The sequence below is a fragment of the Manihot esculenta genome, chromosome 16 (genome assembly GCF_001659605.2).
Source record: "Manihot esculenta cultivar AM560-2 chromosome 16, M.esculenta_v8, whole genome shotgun sequence".
NCBI lineage: Eukaryota > Viridiplantae > Streptophyta > Magnoliopsida > Malpighiales > Euphorbiaceae > Manihot > Manihot esculenta.
Window position 1 is genome coordinate 403,823 of NC_035176.2, and position 22,219 is coordinate 426,041.

Sequence of the window (22,219 nt, forward strand, 5' to 3'; positions counted from 1 at the left end):
AATTTTTATCAATGCCACTGGACTTTCGAAACATGAATTTTATTTAACAGCCTTTTTTTCTTAAACAGCTATTGCTAAAATGATCGCATAAAAATAAATCCTACAATTTTTAATTGATTTTTCTAAAAGGGATGAATAAATTCTAAAGTAGATGGGAGAAATTCTTAAATTGATTTAATTTATCGTATATCAAAATACATGAAAATGAGTTTTATTGTAATTTTTTTATACCTATTTGTATTTTGAATATATGATAAATTGGATTCAAATGAGTTTTTTCCACAGATTAATTACTAACTTCTTAGAGTACGCAAAGGATATTTATTTTCTGTTCGTTAGAAATGTTATTTAAATGGACTGAGCTAAACAAAAGCCCAGCTGTTTCCCCAATTCAGGCTTTGGACAAAATCTGAAGTAATAATCAAGACCTGGCCCAATGTACATGACTCGTCTGGTTCCGGCCGCTGAGCCGAAGGGAATATCCGCCTTCCCAAACCGCCATTGTTTGCCAACTTCACATACGACAAAAGTTCCTCCCCTGGGAAAAATCTGTTAGTCCAACTCCCAATTTTATGACTATTTTGGCAAATGCCGATGCGCTTATCGCTTATTCTGTTTAGAGCTATCTAGAACTAAGTTTAGAGATTATGGCTGTGAGTCTTTCCCCTGCGCTATATGCAATCTCAGTTTCATCCATAAATTGCAAAATCTCTACTCCTCTCGGCTCCCATAACACTTTGCGTTATAATCCCCTCTCTTCCCATCAATTAAAAGCGACTGGGTAAGTCAATTTCTTCGATTGAAAGCAAAAAAAGAGGTAGTTTATGTATTCATTTGTGTACCGACTTCTCTTGATTTTGTTAATCGTAATCAAATTTTCATGTCCAGAAAGTTGTTTCGAGTCCAAGCAACAGTTCTGCGAGAAAATGAGGAGAAAGTGGTAGTAGAGGAAACATTTCAACCCAAAACTTTTACTGATGAGAAGAAAGGAGGAGCTGGGAAGCCACCGGATGATTCATCATCCAGTACGTTGGAGAGATGGGTTATCAAGCTTGAACGATCTACCAATGTTTTTCTCACGGCAAGTTCTATCTCTTTTCTTTTCTTCTCTATTTCATAATTGACCCTGTAGATTGGCGCGCTACGGTCTCTTTAATGGTTGTGGTTTTGCGTCAAAGTGTGCATACAGATCTTTAAATTCAATGGCTGACTTCATGGACGACCATTCTGTATTAGCTTAGTGTCTTTTGTCTATAGCAGAAGTTAATATTAGTATTTCTTTCCAGGATTCAGTGATAAAGATTCTCGACGCTTTGTACCGTGACCGAGCTTACGCAAGGTTCTTTGTGCTGGAAACTATTGCTAGAGTGCCATATTTTGGTTAGTTTATGCTTTTCCTTTTTTTTTTTTTTTTAAATTTTATTTTATCTTTTACTTTTGTGCTTCCAACAGTTAATGTGGTCAATTTGGGATAGGAACCTTCACTGCAAATCTGACTAGTTACTAGTTTTATGTCTTTGAATGTTCACAAGATTTATGTTCCTGCTACTGTCATAATGTCAGTAAGAGTAAAGTTGTTTGGGCTTTTATATATCATACCCCAATCAATTACCATTGCAGGCGATTGCTTCCTGGTAAGATCAATGGGAGTGGAAGCTCAATTTGTTACTTGTCCTGTTACATTTGAAAGTTTTGGCATTTTGTCAAAACTAGCAAATTTAGCTTTTGGGTTTGTTGATTGCCAAAAATATCTTTCTATTTGTTTAGATTTACGTTGAACGTTATAGAAAATTGTGTTTACTGGTAGTTGTGACCATCCATATTTATTTGATCGTTGTGGCAGCTTTTATATCTGTTCTACACATGTATGAGAGTTTCGGTTGGTGGAGAAGAGCAGATTATCTCAAAGTGCATTTTGCTGAGAGCTGGAATGAAATGCACCATTTGCTTATCATGGAAGTAGGTTACCTTTTATAAACCTACAAATTCTTGTTGTGTCAATCTTTTATCCATTTCGATCCATGATATATCTCATGGTGTTCAACCTGAAATTGAAACAAAAGAATCAGAAAAACAATAGTTTTGAAGTACAATTTAGCATGCTAATGAGACCATAACAACTCAACAAGATAAGTAAAGATACATGGAGACTATCTTCAATGATTATATGTTGCAATAAGCATACATGCATGCATGTCTGCTGATAGCATGGCGATTTGGTTGCAGGAATTGGGGGGTAATGCTTGGTGGTTTGATCAGTTTCTTGCTCAACATATAGCAATCATCTATTATATTATGACAGTCTTTATGTATGCATTAAGTCCAAGAATGGCTTGTAAGTATACCTTCAATTTACTGTTTGTTAATTCCTTAACATAACATCTGATTTGCTTCCTAACATCACATTCATTCTGTTCTTTAATCATATGAACTTCCATTGGGTGAAATCCTATGTGAAACCATAAAATTAATCAAACTTGTTCTGCTATTTGAACTTCTTTATATAAACAAATTGACTCCTGTGGAACACTTGGACCTGGTAGAGCTCATAAAATCTCAATTTTTATGGGTCTTTTTTAGGTTAATTTTAGTCGGACAGAGCTACTCATTTCATTTTCTTTTAAAATTATTTTGTTCGATATTCACAAAAGAAGTACAAAAAGAGGTGTTATGGAAAAGGTGAGTGCAGAAAAAATTTACTATCATTCGAATGGCTGTATTTATTTGTTGCAATTTTGTCATTTTTGCAGATCACTTTTCTGAATGTGTAGAAAGCCATGCATATGAAACCTATGACAAATTTATCAAGGAACAAGGAGGTAAATATAAGAGCTTTTTCATCTTCTTCTTCTTTTTAGATGGTAAGATTTTCAAACTGTTGATTGGCAAATCCTGGGATTGTTTTATTTGCGCCTGTATCATCTGCAAGCATAAAATTGAGATGTAACAGGTACTTTGCCTTCTGTTTTTATTAGGTTACTAATAACTTGTTTAACCAGGCCTTAGTAGTATTTCTTATGCCTATCGTGATAAAGTTTAGTTTAAGTTTAGACCCGACTACGAAGATACCTACACTGCCTATGAGCATTTGCACTATTAGACCAACAGCTTGATGAATGATGAACATTTGATAAATGATCTTTGTCGTCTGCTCAACATTATAGATTAAGATTCCTTCAAATGCAACTGCAGTGTATCTGACATAAGCTGCTTGTTTATCTTTCTTTATAGAGGAGTTGAAAAAATTGCCTCCTCCTAAAGTTGCTGTAAAATACTACACTGAGGGTGACTTGTACTTGTTTGGTAAGTTTATCTTTGGACCACCCATGACTGTCTTAGTGCAAAAGTAACTGGTAGCTGATATTTTCTCCCAATTTCTTACCAGATGAGTTTCAAACTTCCAGAGCTCCCCAGTCCCGAAGGCCAAAAATAAGTAAAAAACAACACCTGATTATATGATATGGTTTTGATTTGAAGGGCTTTGCTTTTTTTTTTTTTTTAGAAGACATGTTTACAGATGCTGTGTTTCTTTTAAATTTTTTCTTGTGTTTCAGATAATTTGTACGATGTGTTCTTGAACATCAGAGATGATGAAGCAGAACACTGTAAGACCATGAAGGCGTGTCAGACTCATGGAAACCTGCGGTCGCCTCATTCATATGAAGAAGATGCTGTTGATGTATCAGGTTGCATTCTCCCTCAGGCAGATTGTGAAGGGATTGTTGATTGTATAAAGAAATCTCTTAAATCTCCTCCATCGAAGCAAGAGATTGGAGGTAAAAGCAAGGAACTTAGCTGAGTTCATGAATACACTAATAAATTGTATACACAAAAACAGAATGGATCCTATTCCTTATATATTATACTTTTACTGAAGGCTTTCATAAATTCTTGCCATGTCAAAGGTTCCATGTTTATATAACATACGGATGTTGAGAAGTGCAACAACAAATGCTAACAAAACCATTATGTTGTTCATATTATTTCTTCATTGTATAAGCCTCCACCCAATAATTATTGATTTGTCTTTATATTTACTTGGAGAAATAAATATTTATCTTTTTTTTTTTACTACTATTTCTAAACGTTTAGTGATGAATATAAAAACAAATCTGTATTTGGTACTAATTTAACTTTTAAAGATAAAAAGTGAAATATTGAGGCAAAATTTTGTCTCCTTGTATGTTTTTATAAATTATGTTATTTACCTCTAAAATTATTTTTTAAGATAAATTCTAAATAATGGTCTATACTAATAATTTTTTATTTTTTATTTTTAAATCTTTTCAGAGGCAAATAAATTTATCTCTAAAAATCTATTTCCGTTGACAAATCATTAATAAAGACACAATTATTTTTCTCTTTATGTTATTTATTTTATCATTAAATTTAAGTTAAAAATATTATTCAAATTAAAAAAATTAATAGTAGAACCTATAAAAGAAAAAAAAAACTCTTGATTGGCTTACCACTTGCCATCACAAAATGAGGAGGCTTCTTTTCTTTTCCATAGGGAAGCAAATGTCTTCCTATATATCTCCATTGGAAATGATTTGGGACTTTCCACATTGTTTTCTCATTCTTTTTTATATTTGATTGATTGCAACTTTTTTAATTATTAATACTTATTAAATTAGAATCTTTAATCAAGAAATCAATTAGATAAAAAATATAATTTTTCTATTTGAATATATGCAAACATAATATTATATATATATACACATTACATGTTTATTTTGAAAAAATCACTTTAATTATTTAACTTTTTATATATACACATTTAAGTTTATTCATTTATAGCTTTTTACTTATTAAATTTTATTTTGAGATGAGAAAGATAACTTTTTTTTAGTGACAATAAAAAATAAATACTTAAAACTGTTTGTACAAATAAAATTAACATTAAAGAATTAAAAATAAATAATATAAAATTTATAGATTAATAAGCCTTTTAAAAAGTCTTAAAAAGTTCACTTTTAAAAACAAATGATCTAATATTTTATATGCTAATATGTTTTTTCTTTAAAAAGTTTATAATTGGAAACAAATAATATAATATATAGGGATTAATTAGTGTTTTCTCTCAAAAATTAATTATTAGACGCAAATAATATTATATTTAAATGCAAATAAGTTTTTGACTCGAAACTTTTATTATTAAAAATAAATAAGATAATATTTAAAAATAAATAAATTTTTAAGTTAAGTAATAGTTAGTAATAACAAGAGCATATGACTTCTTGTAGTAGTGAGCACAACTACAAACTATGAGATATGAAATTTATTTCTAATTTAAAAACAAAATCATTTTCATGTACTTTTTTATATGACCTATTATATAATGAGAAAAAAAATATTATTTAGTTGTCTGAAAAATTAATTAGTTAATTTTAAAAAAAATTATTAATTTTAACGATTAAATATTATAAAAAAATAAAATGTTTTTAATATAAAAACACTGATTAATATATATTTTTATTAAATTAAAAATTAATTAATAAATTTTTTATATTATAAAAATTAAATGATAAAATATTTAATAATTAAAATTAATGAAATAAAAAATTAATTAATAAATTTTTAAAATTTTAAGATGTGTTAATATATTTTTTAAAAGGAATAAACCAATTTGAGTTTTTATTATTCTATAAAAGACTATATAGTAAATTTTCCCAATATAAAAGGAGCTCCTTGTGAATAGTGATTGGACTAAAAGATGAAAATAAACTTTAAAAAAATTATTATAGTTAGGAGCTGTCATGGATCCAAAGCAAAGAATAAAAGCTGGAGATGACTCATTTTAGTAAAGCAGCATACTAATTATTTTTCATCATCTATATATCTTTCCCTGTCATTATTTCAACTCCAAGAACAAACCCAACCCTAAAGCTTTCTCTCGCCAAAAATGGCATTAAGCAACAATGTCATCGGTGCAATCAACTTCGTCGCCATGCTTCTCTCAATCCCAGTAATCGGTGCTGGGATATGGCTCGCCATGCAACCAGACAACTCCTGCGTGAAGATTCTACAATGGCCTGTCATTATTTTGGGGATATTGATTTTAGTAGTTGCTTTGGCAGGGTTTATTGGAGGTTTTTGGAGAATCCCATGGCTTCTTATCTTTTATCTTGTAGCAATGCTCATCCTCATAATATTGCTTGCATGTTTAGTGGTTTTCATCTATATGGTTACCATCAGGGGCTCAGGTCGCCTTGAACCCAGTAGAGCCTACTTGGAGTATCACCTCGATGATTTTTCAGGATGGCTTCGCCGAAGGGTTCAGAGTTCTTACAAATGGGATCGAATAAGAAGCTGCCTTAGTTCAATCGATATGTGTTCTGAGCTGAACCAGAGTTATAGAATGGCTCAAGATTTCTTTAATGCTCGCATTACTCCATTGCAGGTAAAGTTTTTAGTTATTTTCTTTCCAAATTCAACTCAAATCTGGAAACCCAAGCGAGATCTATATTCTTTACTCACGGGAAGATGGTTTTTTTTATAAAAAAAGACTATTTTTTAAACACATTGCTTCGTTTTTAAAGCTTCTTTCTTTGGTGAATCTGTCATCTAGATGAGCAAGCATATATTTCAACCATGTGATGATGAATGTGATGAGCTTCTTTACACACATATATCTTTATTATCTTTTACTTTTTTTTTTTTTTTGAACTTGAAATATTCTTTGCAGTCTGGATGCTGTAAGCCACCCACGTTATGTGGGTATACATTTGTGAATCCAACATATTGGATTAGCCCCATAAACAATGCTGCAGATATGGACTGCCTGAATTGGAACAATGACCAAAACCAACTTTGCTACAGTTGTGATTCCTGCAAGGCAGGACTGCTGGCAAATCTCAAAAAGGAATGGAGAAGAGCAGATATTATATTGGTGATTACACTTGTTGGTTTGATATGCGTATATGTGATGGGTTGCTGTGCCTTCAGGAATGCCAAAACAGAAGACCTATTTCGCAGATACAAGCAAGGTTATACCTGAAGGAAAAAAAAATGAACTTGTTCATTTGTGAAGTTCTTATTTATGGTGAACTTGTAATAATTTTATTTAGGAGCTGTTTATGTATTTGTTTCCAGTTGAGTTGTAGTATATAATTTGATGCTTTGATTTTGGAGTAGAAAATTTCAGTAAAGTTACGCATGCAGCTTGCTGTTGTCGCCGAAAGTTGATTGTTTTATTATGCTGCGGAGTGAGTTCTTTTGAAAATGGAGTGCCATGGATTGACGAAAATCACAGGGTGCCTCCCATTTCAATGACACTGAGTAAAGAGGTGGGGGCAGGGCAGGGCAGGGCAGGGCAGTTTCTTCTTGGATTCCTAATCCTTTAGCTATGTAGGTTATGATTGGTTTCAAGGGTTGGATATTCTGAATATTAATTTTTAATTTTAGAAATATAAATTTAATTCTCAAATGGAATTAGAAATTGATTTAAATTGCCAACCCAACATATTACAAAAAGGCACTTCATGTTAAAAATATTTAATTTGTCATGAACGAGATACACGTAATACATTACTATAACGAATTAAATACTATATCTATTACTACATACACAGAAAACAAATGTTAAATCAACATTATCGCCAGAATGAGTTGCCTATTGTCTGAAAATCACCTCACAATTCTCACCCATCATCACGGCCCATCATTTTGCCGCGTATTTGAGTTACAAGATATATTTAAATATTTTTCTTTTGAAAAAAAATATATATTTTAATGTTTCTCAATTTTTTATATTTTATTTGAAAATTTTTTTATAAATAAATAAATAAAATATAATTTTATTTATTTATTTTTAATCAAAAAAATCAATCAAATTTAATTTTTCATTTTTTTTCTTTCACAAACTTTATCATTTAAACGGCATGACAAAAAAAAAGGTGTGGTATCTACTGTAGACTGTTTTAATAACAAGATACATTTAGAGAGTATTTAGTTTGGCTGTTTGTAACAATTAGTAGCTGATAGGCTTCTAAATAATTATATTTCGTATTTAATAAATATTTAAAAATTTAGTTAATAGTTGATAGAAAATTAATATGAGATCTATCAACTGTATTTTATTTTAATTTTTTTTGTATTACTAAGTTATTTAAATTATAAAATGTAATAATAAATTAAATATACTATAAATAATAATTAAAATAATTATACTATTTAAAAATTATATTTTTAAATATTTTGTATGTCGTATCATAAATTTATATTTTTATATTTTTAAAAAAATAATAAATTAATATATATTTTCATTAATCATTTTACATACTAACTATAACAGTTACATATAATTTATTAAACACCTAATATATCAACGGCCAATTACAGTAAACTATTTCTTAACAGTTATTAACTAAATCAAACATGTCTTTAATTATTTATTTGTCTACATCCTTTTTCCTTTCACTTAAATTTTAAAATTTGTTCACAAATTTTTTGTATTTTTTTAAATTTATATGTAAAATATAAATATTTTAATCTAAAAATTTATTTCCGGACTAAAGTTTGGACAGGAAAAAAACCTATAGTTTTAATTAGAAGGCATAATATTTGAAATAGTAAATGTTATAACATGTTGGCATAATTACTTATTTCTATAGATAAATATTTTGATTAGGCACATTTATTAATAATAAATGAAACATAAAATATTGATTTAATTTTAAAAAAATAAAAATTACATGTAAATCAAACAGTTAGTTTACTTTATAAATTGTGAAATTTAATTACATTGCATATCTATATCATGTATACCAAATTTATTTATTTTTTAAAAGAAAGTTAAGTTGTAGATGTAGAATCAGTTATAATTAATTTAATTATAATTATTACTACAAGTATTGTTAACAGTAATTCTACGTAATTTGATGAAAATGAAATAATTACATATTATGCCACTTGGTCTCTCATGGAAAAAAAATATTTAGTTTTTTACAACACAACAAAATTCTTTTATATAGTTCTAATCATAATTAATCTAGCAAAGCATAGTTTTACATTTTAAATTATTTATTTATAATGAAAATTATGTAATAATTGAATTACTTTATAAAAAAAATTCTTTCTGTGGTCTCTCTGTAACTCGGTGCTCTCATTTTTCCTCTTTTTTAAACCTATCTCCTCCTTTACGTTTCTCGTTAAAAATGATATGCGTCAATTGACTATCGAAAAAAGAAAATATTATTATCTCTATTAAGAGTTCCAAAAATATTTTGATCGTCACTTATTATTTTCTATATGATGGGGATATTTCTCACATACAATCAATCAATTTTTAGAATATGTAAACCTTTTTAACATATTTGTGACATTTTTTAGAAGAATATAATGATGATACAACCTCTCAACAGGAACCACACCCCTACAAATGTTAATTTGACAAGTACCAGTAAAGTAAAGATTGGGATAACCAAAAGCAATGATCTTGTGTTGTTAATCCTCAGACAATTAATGCATTTAAGGATTTAGTTACTAGTTATAAGTAGGACAACTTATTTTTAATGGAAACAAAAATTTTAACTCTCCGTCACTATTTGCTTTTTGTAACGAAATTTTTGCTTTTTAATGACTGCATTCTTATAGATCGTTTGTAAGTGATTTAATCTCTTCAGTTTCCATATTTAGATATTTCTGAATTGAATTTGATTTTAAATGATCGTAAATTTTTGTTAGACCTTAGAATTGATATTTCTATTAGATGTGTTTATCGTTATACCACTCTGACTACTCATATTTTGATTAGAAAACCTATTAGATACGATCGTCTCTCTGTTTAAAATTTGTTTAATAAAATTTTATTAATATAATCAGTTATTTTGTTTTAAAAAAAAATATAGCTGAATTACTTTTAAAAGGTAATTTAACATTTTATTAATTAGGATACATATGAATAATTTTATTGAATAATATAGAATTACATATTTTAACAGAAAATTCTGAAATTGATAATAATAAAAAATTATTTTGCTTATTACTATCATGTATTTTATAATTTAGAGAAAAAATTTATACCATTAAATAGAAAATTTTTTACTATTATACATTCATAATAAATTAAAGTTAAAAGACATGATACAGTAGAGAAAAAAATTTATACTATTAAACAGAAAATTTTTATTAATATACATTCATGATAAATTAAAGTTAAGGACATCAAATGATACACACAAATCTATGTTAGTATTTAATTGATGACAGTGGGAGCAAGGATAATGGCCTTTCTCTTTTTTTTTTTTTTTTTTTTTTTTTTTTAATCATTAAAAGCCTTAGAAAACTGAAAATATATATTAAATCAGCCATTATAAAATATACCCAGATGAGAAAAAAATATCAGCCCATATAAGAAAGGGCCCAAAGACAACCCAATCTCAACCCGCCAGATCATATGATTAAAAATAACTTGTTTTCTGATAGTATATCGATTTCACTTGAGAGAAATATTTTGAATTATTTTTTTTAGGTGTTGCACTGAAATACAAATGAGTACCGCAGCTAACGCGCTTATCCTTGAGAAATTTAGAAGTTGAGGCAGAAGCTGCAACATCACCATCTCTTCTCACATGAGAAAAGGAAAAGCTAACTGTCTAATCTGTGGGGGAATCCAAGTCCTATTTTTGAATTAATTATAACTTATTTGAACATGATAAGAAAGTTAAAAGGGAAAATTTTGTCCCCAGTGAATTGTGTTAAAATTGGAGAACGAATTGTTTATTTATACTGGTTTTTCTTAAGAATCAAATGCACCATACCAGATCTGCAAAAATTATATACGGTGGTCCAAACCTCACCAAGTCATTCAATTTTAGGGATTTGTGCCTTCCGTTAATCTTATGTATTCCCCACAATAAAACAGAGGCTTCCGATCTCACATGTCAAAACCATTTCAGATCTATCTATAGATTTCACCCAAAGATCAAAACCATTGGTGTCAAATTAAACTACATTCAAAGAATTAACTGCATACCTCTGCGGATGAGTGCATCAGTAACCTGAGGAAATCCGCATGGAGAAATTGATTCTCCATTAGGTTCAAAGTGAAGAAAAAACATATCATTTTGAACGCATCATCTGCAACCTCTCCACAATTCTCATTCAAATATTTTTAAAAAAGTAAAAAACAAAAAAAATTGTGGACGAGCAACAATCGAATCGTCAATGAAGGTATGACGACTGAAACGATATCTCGGCCGTGGATTTGTTTTACCTGGCTGTTCTTTCCAAGCCAAGAGACACTTCCAATCCGTCTCTTGTCTTCTTTACAGAACAGAGGTTTCTTCTCTTATACCAAAAAACGAAATAACAAAGTAAACAAACCTCTGCGTTTCAGTCTCACTCTCGCAACTGAGGAAGGAGGCTGTTTGCTAGATGAGATTTAAGTGTTTATATAGGAGCTTAACCCTAGAAAGAACCTATACCCATTTAACACTGAATTTACCAAAATGCCCCGTCTCCGTTGTGGCCATGGTCCGGTTTCATATGGTTAATTGAATCAGAACAGGACCCGTTAAGGAGTTTCGGTTTACGAATTGAATGCGGTGATCTCCCCCACTGATCCAGGATCAGAATCAGCCAATTCAAACTGTCAGCTCTCAACCAAAATCGGTTCGATTTAAAAATATTTTTGAAAAGAAAATTTATATCCTTTGATCAATTGGTTTGGCATCATGTCATTGTTTATTATATTACTAAATAAATTATTATGTATTGTAAATCTAAACTTTATAAACTTATACATTTTAATTTTTACGATGTTAATATTATCATAATATTAAAAAAATTTGAAACAAGGTTGAACTGCAACTAAAACTGAATCAAAACAATTTTTGGGACAGAATTGGAGGGATACATTTTTTGCTATTAATGAGTTGATGTTTCAAATAGATTGCTGGAAATTGGGTGATGAATTTGGAAATTCTTAAATTAAGTGTACTATGTTATATATGATTGTAGGGTTGTAAAAGTTTGGGTGAATGAAGATGATGTGTTTGTTGAAAATACAGACTAAAATGGGGGGTGGTTTGAGTGGTCTTGAGGTGCACTCAAATAGCAAAATTAGCAAACCATCCTCCTAAACTATGTTAGGTCCAACTATGTATCTTGCTATTCATTGTATGTCGGGCTGCGTGTGTATATTATCACATCCTTATGGTCTACTCTAACACAATCATCTATTCTTCTCCTACTTTATTGAAGATTTTTTGAGACCTAATTAAAATTGATACATCATTTTATATTCTCATATTAATGTAATTTTAGCTACTGTCTTGTCATATTCGATTAATCAAGAACATAAAACGCAACTTTTTGTAGGTGATATTACAGTACTAGAATGTTACATGGCCAGCATATGAAAATGGTTACTGAAGCTTCGATTTCTAATATCACTTGAAGATCCACAGGTATTATATTCAGAAAGGATAATTGTTATTATATTATTATAAGAGAATACGACGAAAATCTGCTACTTTCTGTTAACCGTCAAATCTTGTTAGAATTTAAAAATGTAGAAATCGTTCAAACAGAAAATTATTTTGATGGTTGTGCTAGTGGATTTTGTGAGTCTTCCACCAACACAATAAATTATTATATTTAAGTAACACAATTCTAGTTAAATTTTGATTTGATTCAATACTAATTCTGGTTAATTTAATTTTGATTGACGTTTTGGTTTCAATAATGAATCAGGCCGCGGCTAGATTACAGTAAATGCATTGAAGAAGAATTGTAAAAACAGAGAGCCAAACCAAACATCGATCATATAGACACAGTACGTATTACATGTGGAGACCAAGCTTTGGGCCAGCATAATTAGTTATTTAGTTACACAAATCAAAGTTCCACACTCCTAATCAGTACAGTAATCTCACCATCAGTAGGGCCTAATTGGTTTTTATTACAGAAACATGCACACACACACCAACACAAACTAGAGCTGATTTGATCATAGTATCCTAGATAAGTCTCAAGCAGTTGCAATAGGACCCATGGCCTTCATGGCTTCAAACCTGGGCTCCTTGGCTTGGAACTTGAGGCCTGCATAGAGCTTCATGTAGTCCTCGAACACAAATTTAGGATACACTTGAGACTTCTCTGCCTCTTTCTCAACCAAAGCGGGAGCTGGGTAGATGACAGCATCACTCCCTGGGTTGTAGAATGAGGCTAAGGACATTCTCGTACCATCTGTTTGAGCAATCACACGGTGCATCACACTCTTGTACTTGCCATTCGTAATTACCTGCATAATTAGTTATCGTTTTGTTCGTAAAAACATTGTAGTTCTCTTCAACTCCTAATTAATTAACGGAAATTTAAGTTAGATTATTACCTCGAGTTGGTCACCGATATTGATGACGATGGAATGTTTCATAGGTGGCACGTCAAACCATTGCCCATCCTTGAGGAGCTGGAGGCCACTTACCTTATCATCTTGAAATAGTAATATGATGCCGCCTGCATCTGTGTGGGCCCTCAGTCCCTTGATAAGGTCTGGTTTTGGACAGGGAGGGTAGTTGCTGACTTTTGTACCAAAGGTTGGCCCTTTCGACCCGTAGAAGGCCTTTTTCAGGTACCCTTTCTCCAACCCAAGATTCTCGCACAACACCTCCAGAAATTGCTCAGCTAGTTTCTCCAGTTCCACTGCAAATTCCTTCATGGTCTTCCTGTTATATATATATATTTTTTTGCAAACAACTTCTTAAGTCGACAAGATCTTTCCTTTTGTGCTTTGTAAGATAAAGAAGAAAAAGAAACTTGATTATAAATGTAGTCACCTGTATTCTTCATCAAGATCAGGGATTTCAGCCATGTTGGAGACTGGAAGGTGGCGCAAAAAGAAAGTGCTTTCCCAGTCCAAGTCATTGATTTCGGACTGAACGGCCTCCAGACCATTACTGGCCACCATTTCTTTGAACCTTTGCTCCATACACTTCTTGTAATGCTCCTTCGTCAGTCTCTCCACAGTGTCCATCAGCTCATGGGATATTCCATGGTTCACCAACTATATAACAAAGTTATACAATTAATATATTAGCTTCCATATATATATATATATATATATGTTTTCAGTCAAAATTAATTTGTTATAATACGTACCTCAAAGAAGCCCCAGTTCTCACAGGCATCTTGGATCATCTCCATGGTTGGTTTTCTCTCTTCACCACTCAGCTTTGATAGGTCAATAACAGGGAAAGTCTCCATTTTCTTTTCTCAGTCTAGAACAATAAAACTTCTCTCAATATGTTCTCGATCTCTCTATTTTTGTAGCTCTATTGTGTGAAATGAAGTTGAAAGGGCTTGCAATTTATAGGCGTTTCAAGGAGTGGCGGAAAAAGAAGAAGAAAAAAAAAAAGGAGTATGAGAACAAATTGAAAGGCAAGTAAAAAGAAACAGGGAGTCGTGGATCATGTATGTAGTTCACATCCAGATGGACCCCTACCATCTTTTGTTTGAAGGGCATTGCCATGATCTCATGATTCCCTTTGGATACTTAGTTGTACAAATAAATGAAGAGAATTTGAAACAAAATATATGAAAAGAAAAAAAAATTACCTTTTTTTACTTTGTTTATATAAATAACTAGAACACAAGAAAAATGTTATTTATATATTAAAATAAAAAAATAGACATACACAACACTATCTGTTCTATGAATAATATTCAAATAAAAAATTTTAAAAAATAAAATAAAATATTTAGTTTCTACATCTTTCTATTTCTCAAAATCGAATTCGAAAAGCATGTAAAGGAAAAAAAAGTGGAAACAAGTAAGCTAGGGTTAGTTATGTTGGAATGGGTCCATCGCCTTCCTCTTGCAGCTACTTCACCTGCTCACTTTCTTGAGACTTGACTATGGGCTGCTGCTTTTCACGCGCACCCGCTATTTCTAGCATTTTCTTCCTTCAGTGCTTGAAAGATGACATCTATGTCGACCAAATTTAATTAATTAATTAACTTATTACTACAACTATTATAAAAACGGATAATGGAAAATAATTAAAGCAAGATTGAAGGATAGCCAGTAACATAAAATACGCATTTATAGAAAGGCTTACCAGATCTCTCTTTTCCTTTTTTTTAAGTAAAAGAATCATTAATAACTTCAATTTACTAGTACTAGAATAATTTCTAAAATGGTAAAGTTTCAAGTTTAAATAATAATAAAGCCAATTATATCAAAGAATAAAAGAAATATACAAACACTTTTACCATAATTCAAAACACGTAAATTTATATTTCTATTTTGTTTGACATTTTTATATATTAAATAAAGTTGGCCAATTCATTTGTAATATTATTGAGTCTTAGCATATTATAATGAAATCTTTTTTTATATGTAAAGATTGGAGATTGATGTTATTAAAGTGAGACTTAAATGAAAGATGCAAGTTAATTAAGAGTTTATGATAATACGGAGCGTGCAAGCAAAAGCTAATGATGCAGAATACACCAAAGGCAAAGTTAAAGAAGCGACTTTAGATCATCGGGGGGCCTAGTTAAAGATTTGGAGTTTGGTTTCTTATACATTGAAGGATGTAGAAATGGTTTTCAATTTTCCTATTCAGGAATGCTTGAATTTCATGATGTAAGGGTGGTGCATGCTTCTACTCGGAAATATTAATCAACAATATAACCACTATTTTGGTTGCTTATGTTAAATGGATTTAGATGAATTCAAGTGTAATAATTTACCAATAACATTCAACCCAGAGACAGAGACGTACAATTTATAGATATATATATGGGTTTTGAGTTGACTCCATTTAGTCTCCATCAAAGTTAGTTGGCAATTACAAGGAATAAATGTGTCAATGCCTTCAATTTTCAGCACCTACTCAAATGTTACGTCCACGTTTTGTCGCCTGTAGGACTTGCATTAACTTAAAGTTGGAATTGTTCATTACCATCACTTATGCAATTTTTAGTTTTTAAATTTTACGGAATTAGAAAAAATATTAATCCATTTTAATTTTCAATTCATGATTATGACCATTCATTCAGCAGTTAGGCACTGAGTTGTTGTTTTACAAATCTAACACTTGTAAATGTTTTATAAAAATACATGAAAATAGTATCATATTTTATTTTTTTTTTTTTAAAAGAAAGGAAAAAGAAAGTCAAAAGAACTGTGATTTCTCCTCCTACTTTGTGACAACACATGTGTGTAATTGGTCCAGGAAGAAGTTCCAGGTTCTCTGAATTCCTTATTTTTCTCGTAGATTTAATAAAAAAAAAAAAAATTATGAGTATGACAATGAGCTCATCACCATGTGAGCAATCAAGTGGACTTGGTTTTTTCTTAATTAATTTCTTGAAATATGATGATGCAATCTCCTATAATTTTCTATATGCTGACTGCATCCATTTTGCTAATTTTTAGGTCACCACCGTCTGTGCTGGAGACTTTGGACCACTTTTTATATCTGGAAATTTCTATCCCCTTCTGCACATGCTATGTTTATATTTTCTTCAATCATATACATTCTACATGTTCAAAGGCCACACAATTAATTAACTAATTAATAAATCACCATGAAAAGTTGAATTTTAAATCACTCGACTAACTTTTTAATATTATTCACTCAACTAAAGAGTGAATGGTTAGTTATATACTGTTTTGAATTAGAATAATTACAACCATCCGATATAAATAAAACCCCACGCACCAGCTCATGATTCAATAGTATTTTGTTTCTATAAAAGGAAAGCCAGCATCTCTGTATTTCTTCCGACTTGTTTGGTCCAGTAATAGAATACCAAATCTATTAATTATGAACATATTATTAAGCCTTTGTTACTGTAGATTCCACATGATTTAAGTCTAACTAATAATAGAAAAGCTGGCCTTGGCTTTTGGACACTTCATGTATGGCCTTTTTTTGCATGTGGGTGGTGAGGAAAGATTGAAAAGCATTGATGAGCTTTCAAAAGATTGGTTTATCACTTTATTTGGAATGCATGTAATGTTATTCTCAAAGCAAAAATAACCAATGAAGAATTTGGTTCTATTTTGATGAACCATTTGACCACGTGTAATTTATCTAACTAGCAATTGTGATGATAGTTAGCTGGCTGATTTTCTTTTTATCTTAAAGAAATTATTCAGTTCGTGTGGATAAAGGAAATTCTTACATGTATCGGGCTGCATATATAAACATTCAATAAACAAATAAATTACAAACAAATTAAAATCATAATAGGTCTTAAAACTAATCATATTCAATAGCCGGGTATACATTATACACGAGTGTATCTTTCTATAGCAAAAAAGAAATGGAAGAGAGGAATCTTTTAACTGATAATTGAGAACAACAGCTAGGGTTTTTCAGGTTATGGAACCTCTATTTTATTGGTTTTATACTCAACATCACATTCAAATGGAACAGAGACAGAGATTGGCAAAAGTAGAGAATTTCATTGTAAGTCACATTCCCCCCACTAAAATAGTATTACTACTTTGAAAATGCTATTTCATTTTCAATGGAAAGGAGATGTATAGAAAAGCTATACCTTGCATGTAACAGGAAAACGTCCATTTCATACTTACAACTAAGAATCATATGCTTCCTCCAATTTACTTCTCATTCATTCTTCGCTTTCTTATTGCCCTATGCTTATCCACACACAATGCCAACCACATGAGATAGAAGACATGCTGATGAACAGAAAGTGACCCCAAGAAGAGACTAAATTTTGCATAAAAATCAAACCCAATTTCGAATTTTTAATTCTGCACTTAAAAAATCATTAACTATACAATAAGAGTATTGATAACATTGAAAAAACTTAAAATTTTTTGTTACTAACCAATTAGAACTCGATCGGTACTCAAGTCTCTTGAGGATGTACGTTAATCTATCTATGTTAATTTTGATATTGATATGCGGGTCAAAAATTTAGATGATCATGTGGAATATTTAGAATTAGAAGAATAAAAGGTTGTGGTATGGGAAGGAGTTAGTTCCTCTCTAATTGTAGATAGAGCTTTAGCAAGTTTGGCAGACTGAAAAAAGGAAATGAAGGCCCTCCCACAACCAAACAATCCCAGTTGGGTAATGCCTATCTGGGCATATTAAAATATAATCTAGATGCTGGAGTTTTTGCTCAAGAAGGGAAATTGAATTTTGGTGCTGTAGCTTGGAATTCGAATGGCACTTAATGGGATTGACAGGACATCGAGTGGGTATTTTCAATTCACAATTAGCTGAAGTCATTATTTTCGAAGAGATTCAGCATTATTTTCAAAGAGATTATTGTGTTGTGTGGTTAATAAATAAGGTTAAATAAGGTTATGTCACCCGTTTGATATTACAATGAATGTTAAAAAAGGAATGGAGTCTGTTATTTAATATGGTAATCTTACCTTTTAATTTGAGGTCTAAGTTCATTTTGTATCAATTATGCTTTGATATTATTCTACATTTTTTTAGTCAATATTTCAGATGATAGTTTATTTTTTTAAAATATGATTAATAAAATTAATGTTTTTTTTGAAAAATATTTTAGAACCCATCATACACGTCAATTTATGATTGGCTTGGCCTTACCATTCCATGTTCTATATAAAATAGCCAATGTATTATTAGCCGTTATTGTGTTGAACCCCAATTTGAGGATGGAGCTTCCACCTAATTACCAACACGACCAAAGGCCCAATTCACTATCGTCTTCAGATCCATTTTCTAGCCCTTAGAATCTAGAACACTCTCGAGGATTGATCCATTACAAAGTGGACTTGAATAAATCCATATTTAAATGGATTTTCAATTTTATCAATTTTTTATTTTAAAATTTATAAATATCAAAATAATATAGACATATGACACAATAGTGATAATTTTTATATACCATTAAAAATATTAATTTAATATAAATTAAATAAAAATAAATGAAATTAAAAGATATATTTTTATATTATTTTTTAATTAATTATTATATTTTATTTATTACTACAAATTTTTAAAAATTTATTTTAATATAAATTAAATTATAAATTTTAAAATAAAAATAGATAAAATTATAAAATATTTTTCTATAATTTTTTCTTTTGATATGGGCGTTTCCTTCGTATGAATGAACATGGAGTGTTTGGAATTATTTTGTAATGTATTCGTGTTTCTTCTATGACAGCTTATTCAACATTAAATTTTACAAGAGAGCACAGTCACGCTCTTAATAAGTGCGGGCCATAATTTGCAATTTTATAGAAATTCAGCGCAAAATTGATCTAAAATGAAATGGAGTATTTTTCATCTCTCGGGACATTATTTAGGGACAAATGTGAAAACCTTTTTTAAAAAACTAACTATTTTATAAATAATTAAATGTCAAACAAACCTTAACTGCTAAGTAAATTAATTTTTCCTTTTAAATTTTAACATTTAAAATTCAACTTTTAAAAAATGTATGTATCCAAACACAACAAGAGATATTTTATAATGCATCCAGCAGTTGCCACACGTGGAGAATACCAAAATCATTTCCTACCGCAAGACGCTCGCTCGCTTGGCTTTCTTCGTCCTCCACGTGGATGCTTTTCCTGCCCTGGCCCCCCACTATTTTGTAAGGCCCATATTGCCCTTGGCAATAGCCTCTCTTTTCTTCTAGATGCTTCCATCCAACATAATATCAGAGCACAGCAAGCCAATCATATTGTCAATCTCCCTCGTAGACTTGATTTTGTTCTTCGTAGCCCTACTCTACTCTTGTTAATTCTTTCTCCCTAACAATCCTAGAAAACTAGAAATGGCTTCCATCTCACAATTCCATCGATTTCCATGCAACACTCTCTCTAGTTCTACGCCTCCTCCCAACTCCCAGTCCACTTCCACTCCCTCACTTCTCCCTGTATGCTCGATCAACGCCCCCAATTCAATCTCCAGATCAAGACTACTCGCCTCCAATCCTGTCAAGCCAAGGTCCCTTTCCTTGGTTCGGGCGGCGGACATCAACGACGAATGGGGTCCTGAGGAGGAGGGTTCTGCCTCTGGATCTGGCTCTGCGGTTGCGCTGGCAGGGGAGGACAAGCCTAAGGATTTAACGGAGATTGATCGTCTCAAGAAACAGTTGGTGGATTCGTTTTATGGGACCAATCGTGGATTGAGTGCCAGTAGTGAGACTAGAGCTGAGATCGTCGAGCTTATTACACAGCTTGAAGCCAGGAACCCGACCCCGGCACCTACTGAGGCCCTGTCTCTGCTCAACGGCAAGTGGATTCTCGCGTAAGTTTTTTTCCCCCTTTGATTGATGAGAAAATTCAAGTAACATGGTGAAATCTCTGATTGCTCTACGTTTGAATCATAATTACATGCTTTTAACATTTCCTGTTACATTTGTTGGTTGTTTGATGATGTATTTTCTGAGAAATTCTCAGACTGGCTCCGGAATCCGGATTAGGGACAATATGGTGATACGATCACCTAAACCTCTGAAATTTAAGAAGCAATGTTTGTGGAATCCAAGTTTATTCACGAAGCAGTTTGACGTGCACTGTCACACGCTAGGGCAATTCATGAGTTTTGGGAATTGGATGGCAACTAATATAGTCTTTGCCAGGCCAGCACAGGATTCAATGAACATAATTATCATCTTTCATTGTGAAGTAGTGAATCTGGAAGAAATAGTGACTGTGATTCGTGATTCGTCTGTCGTGATTATTGTTTGTTGATACTAATTATCTTTTCCCTAAACAGCTATACATGGGGAGAAAGTGTTGTGGTCTCATTTTTGGCGCCTGTTTTGCTTGGCCTTTAATTAGTATGATTGCTATAGATTGTGGTTTTGGTTTGGCATCAAGCAGCTACATATTATTTCGTCAGCTAATTTGCTTTTAACAGGATGCCGTATTAGAACTTTCGTCGAGAGATTCTTTTCTCATTGAGCATTGTTCTATAGAAGATAACCATAAACTATGCTACTGTACGCAGGTACACTTCCTTTGCAGGTTTATTTCCACTGCTTTCAAGGGGGACATTTCCATTGTTAAAGGTGGAAGAAATATCGCAAATTATTGATTCAGAGACTTTCACTGTCCAGAACTCTGTCCAGTTTTCCAGCCCACTAGCTACTACTTCCATCAGCACCAATGCTAAATTTGAAGTGCGAAGCCCAAAGCGTGTGCAGGTTTGTGCTCATTATTATGTTAATAATACATATTGATAATGCATTCTAATTGTATCTTGCAACTTTGGAAATACTCACCAAATGTTATACATAGTTAAATGAAAAATGAATCTGTCAGGGATGGAGGTAATTAAGACTGGTCTTGTTCTATCAGATGGGTAACACTGGATAAGCAATTGCTTTATTATGATTTTTGCAATAGGATTTGATATTCTTCCTTATCATTTGTAACTTTTTGAGAATTTATTTCACATATGGTTGTGCCAACCATTTTAGAAGTGATCATTTGACTCATTAATCGCTTCTTTTAAAGTTCAAGTTGACATGGTTTGAAATTGTCATGGTAGAACCATAAAGATTTTATCCTTTTATCTGTTTCAGTGTTCAGGGCTAAGCTTGACCATGTTCATTTATCTATTTATTGTTTAGATCAAGTTTGAAGAAGGGATCATTGGGACTCCCCAGTTGACAGACTCCATAGTATTACCAGAAAACGTGGAATTTCTAGGGCAAAAGATTGACCTCACACCCATCAAGGGTTTAATAACTTCTGTACAAGACACAGCATCATCAGTAGCAAGGACCATTTCAAGCCAACCACCATTGAAGATTCCCATCTCAAACAGCAATGCTCAATCATGGTTGCTGACCACATACCTTGATGAAGAGCTTCGAATCTCGAGAGGTGATGCTGGCAGTGTTTTTGTTCTCATCAAGGACGGCAGCTCACTCTTGACTCCCTGAATGAAGTTGATTTAATGAATCTTCCTCTTGATTATGGAAGTGCTGGTTTCCCAATGATATGATGTGATTATGCAATAATGTATACAAGTGCGTGTTATTAAAATACGAAACAATAAGCCAATAGTGTCTCAAAAGCATGTAAATCGCAGGGCCTTTCCTGCCAGAATACAAATGCATACATAGAACTTAAATTTTAGGTTAAATGAGTGTCGTTTTGAGCTTTATTTCATTAAAGTACTCGTTTTAACTGATGAGATGTCAGAGTTATCCAATTGTCTTATATTTCCTTAAAAATCTGCCATGCGTGAAGGCTTTTGTTCTCATTTGTTTTTTTTCACTGGGA

At 31.5% G+C, this 22,219-nt stretch overlaps 4 protein-coding genes and 1 non-coding gene across 5 annotated transcripts; 3 read left to right on the forward strand and 2 right to left on the reverse strand.

The window, feature by feature from the left end:
* Positions 1–491: 491 nt before the first annotated feature.
* On the forward strand, positions 492–3,895 carry LOC110602811 (ubiquinol oxidase 4, chloroplastic/chromoplastic). Its single transcript, XM_021740375.2, has 9 exons — positions 492–781; positions 889–1,081; positions 1,287–1,380; positions 1,844–1,959; positions 2,227–2,335; positions 2,751–2,819; positions 3,232–3,303; positions 3,386–3,433; positions 3,555–3,895. Exons 1-9 carry the CDS (start codon positions 648–650, stop codon positions 3,797–3,799), a joined length of 1,080 nt encoding a protein of 359 aa, XP_021596067.1. The 5' UTR covers positions 492–647; the 3' UTR covers positions 3,800–3,895.
* A 1,903-nt stretch (positions 3,896–5,798) lies between these two features.
* Positions 5,799–7,183, forward strand: LOC110603455 (protein TORNADO 2). The gene is made up of 2 exons (XM_021741188.2): positions 5,799–6,403; positions 6,689–7,183. Exons 1-2 carry the CDS (start codon positions 5,906–5,908, stop codon positions 6,998–7,000), a joined length of 810 nt encoding a protein of 269 aa, XP_021596880.1. The 5' UTR covers positions 5,799–5,905; the 3' UTR covers positions 7,001–7,183.
* A 3,958-nt stretch (positions 7,184–11,141) lies between these two features.
* LOC122722166 lies at positions 11,142–11,273 on the reverse strand. The gene has a single exon (XR_006349090.1). It is a non-coding gene; the product is annotated as a small nucleolar RNA snoR111 (small nucleolar RNA).
* Positions 11,274–12,736: 1,463 nt separating this feature from the next.
* Positions 12,737–14,328, reverse strand: LOC110602827 (1-aminocyclopropane-1-carboxylate oxidase). The gene is made up of 4 exons (XM_021740400.2): positions 14,107–14,328; positions 13,785–14,011; positions 13,340–13,673; positions 12,737–13,249 (listed from the first exon to the last, which is right to left on the reverse strand). The coding sequence occupies exons 1-4, from the start codon at positions 14,209–14,211 to the stop codon at positions 12,977–12,979; spliced, it is 939 nt and encodes a 312-aa protein (XP_021596092.1). The 5' UTR covers positions 14,212–14,328; the 3' UTR covers positions 12,737–12,976.
* Positions 14,329–19,620: 5,292 nt separating this feature from the next.
* Positions 19,621–22,079, forward strand: LOC110603795 (plastid-lipid-associated protein, chloroplastic). Its single transcript, XM_021741713.2, has 3 exons — positions 19,621–20,231; positions 20,937–21,132; positions 21,562–22,079. The coding sequence occupies exons 1-3, from the start codon at positions 19,756–19,758 to the stop codon at positions 21,874–21,876; spliced, it is 987 nt and encodes a 328-aa protein (XP_021597405.1). The 5' UTR covers positions 19,621–19,755; the 3' UTR covers positions 21,877–22,079.
* Positions 22,080–22,219: the final 140 nt, after the last annotated feature.

Bases quoted from the DNA above. Each gene is read 5' to 3' on its own strand.
- LOC110602811 (XM_021740375.2), top strand. From the start codon at position 648: ATGGCTGTGAGTCTTTCCCCTGCGCTATATGCAATCTCAGTTTCATCC. The intron at 2,336-2,750 runs GTAAGTATACCT...TCATTTTTGCAG, and splicing joins ATTAAGTCCAAGAATGGCTT to ATCACTTTTCTGAATGTGTA. The intron at 3,434-3,554 runs GTAAAAAACAAC...CTTGTGTTTCAG, and splicing joins GTCCCGAAGGCCAAAAATAA to ATAATTTGTACGATGTGTTC.
- LOC110603455 (XM_021741188.2), top strand. From the start codon at position 5,906: ATGGCATTAAGCAACAATGTCATCGGTGCAATCAACTTCGTCGCCATG. The intron at 6,404-6,688 runs GTAAAGTTTTTA...TATTCTTTGCAG, and splicing joins CTCGCATTACTCCATTGCAG to TCTGGATGCTGTAAGCCACC.
- LOC110602827 (XM_021740400.2), bottom strand. From the start codon at position 14,211: ATGGAGACTTTCCCTGTTATTGACCTATCAAAGCTGAGTGGTGAAGAG. The intron at 14,012-14,106 runs GTACGTATTATA...TTTGTTATATAG, and splicing joins AGAACTGGGGCTTCTTTGAG to TTGGTGAACCATGGAATATC. The intron at 13,250-13,339 runs GTAATAATCTAA...CTAATTATGCAG, and splicing joins ATATCGGTGACCAACTCGAG to GTAATTACGAATGGCAAGTA.
- LOC110603795 (XM_021741713.2), top strand. From the start codon at position 19,756: ATGGCTTCCATCTCACAATTCCATCGATTTCCATGCAACACTCTCTCT. The intron at 20,232-20,936 runs GTAAGTTTTTTT...TACTGTACGCAG, and splicing joins AACGGCAAGTGGATTCTCGC to GTACACTTCCTTTGCAGGTT. The intron at 21,133-21,561 runs GTTTGTGCTCAT...TTTATTGTTTAG, and splicing joins GAAGCCCAAAGCGTGTGCAG to ATCAAGTTTGAAGAAGGGAT.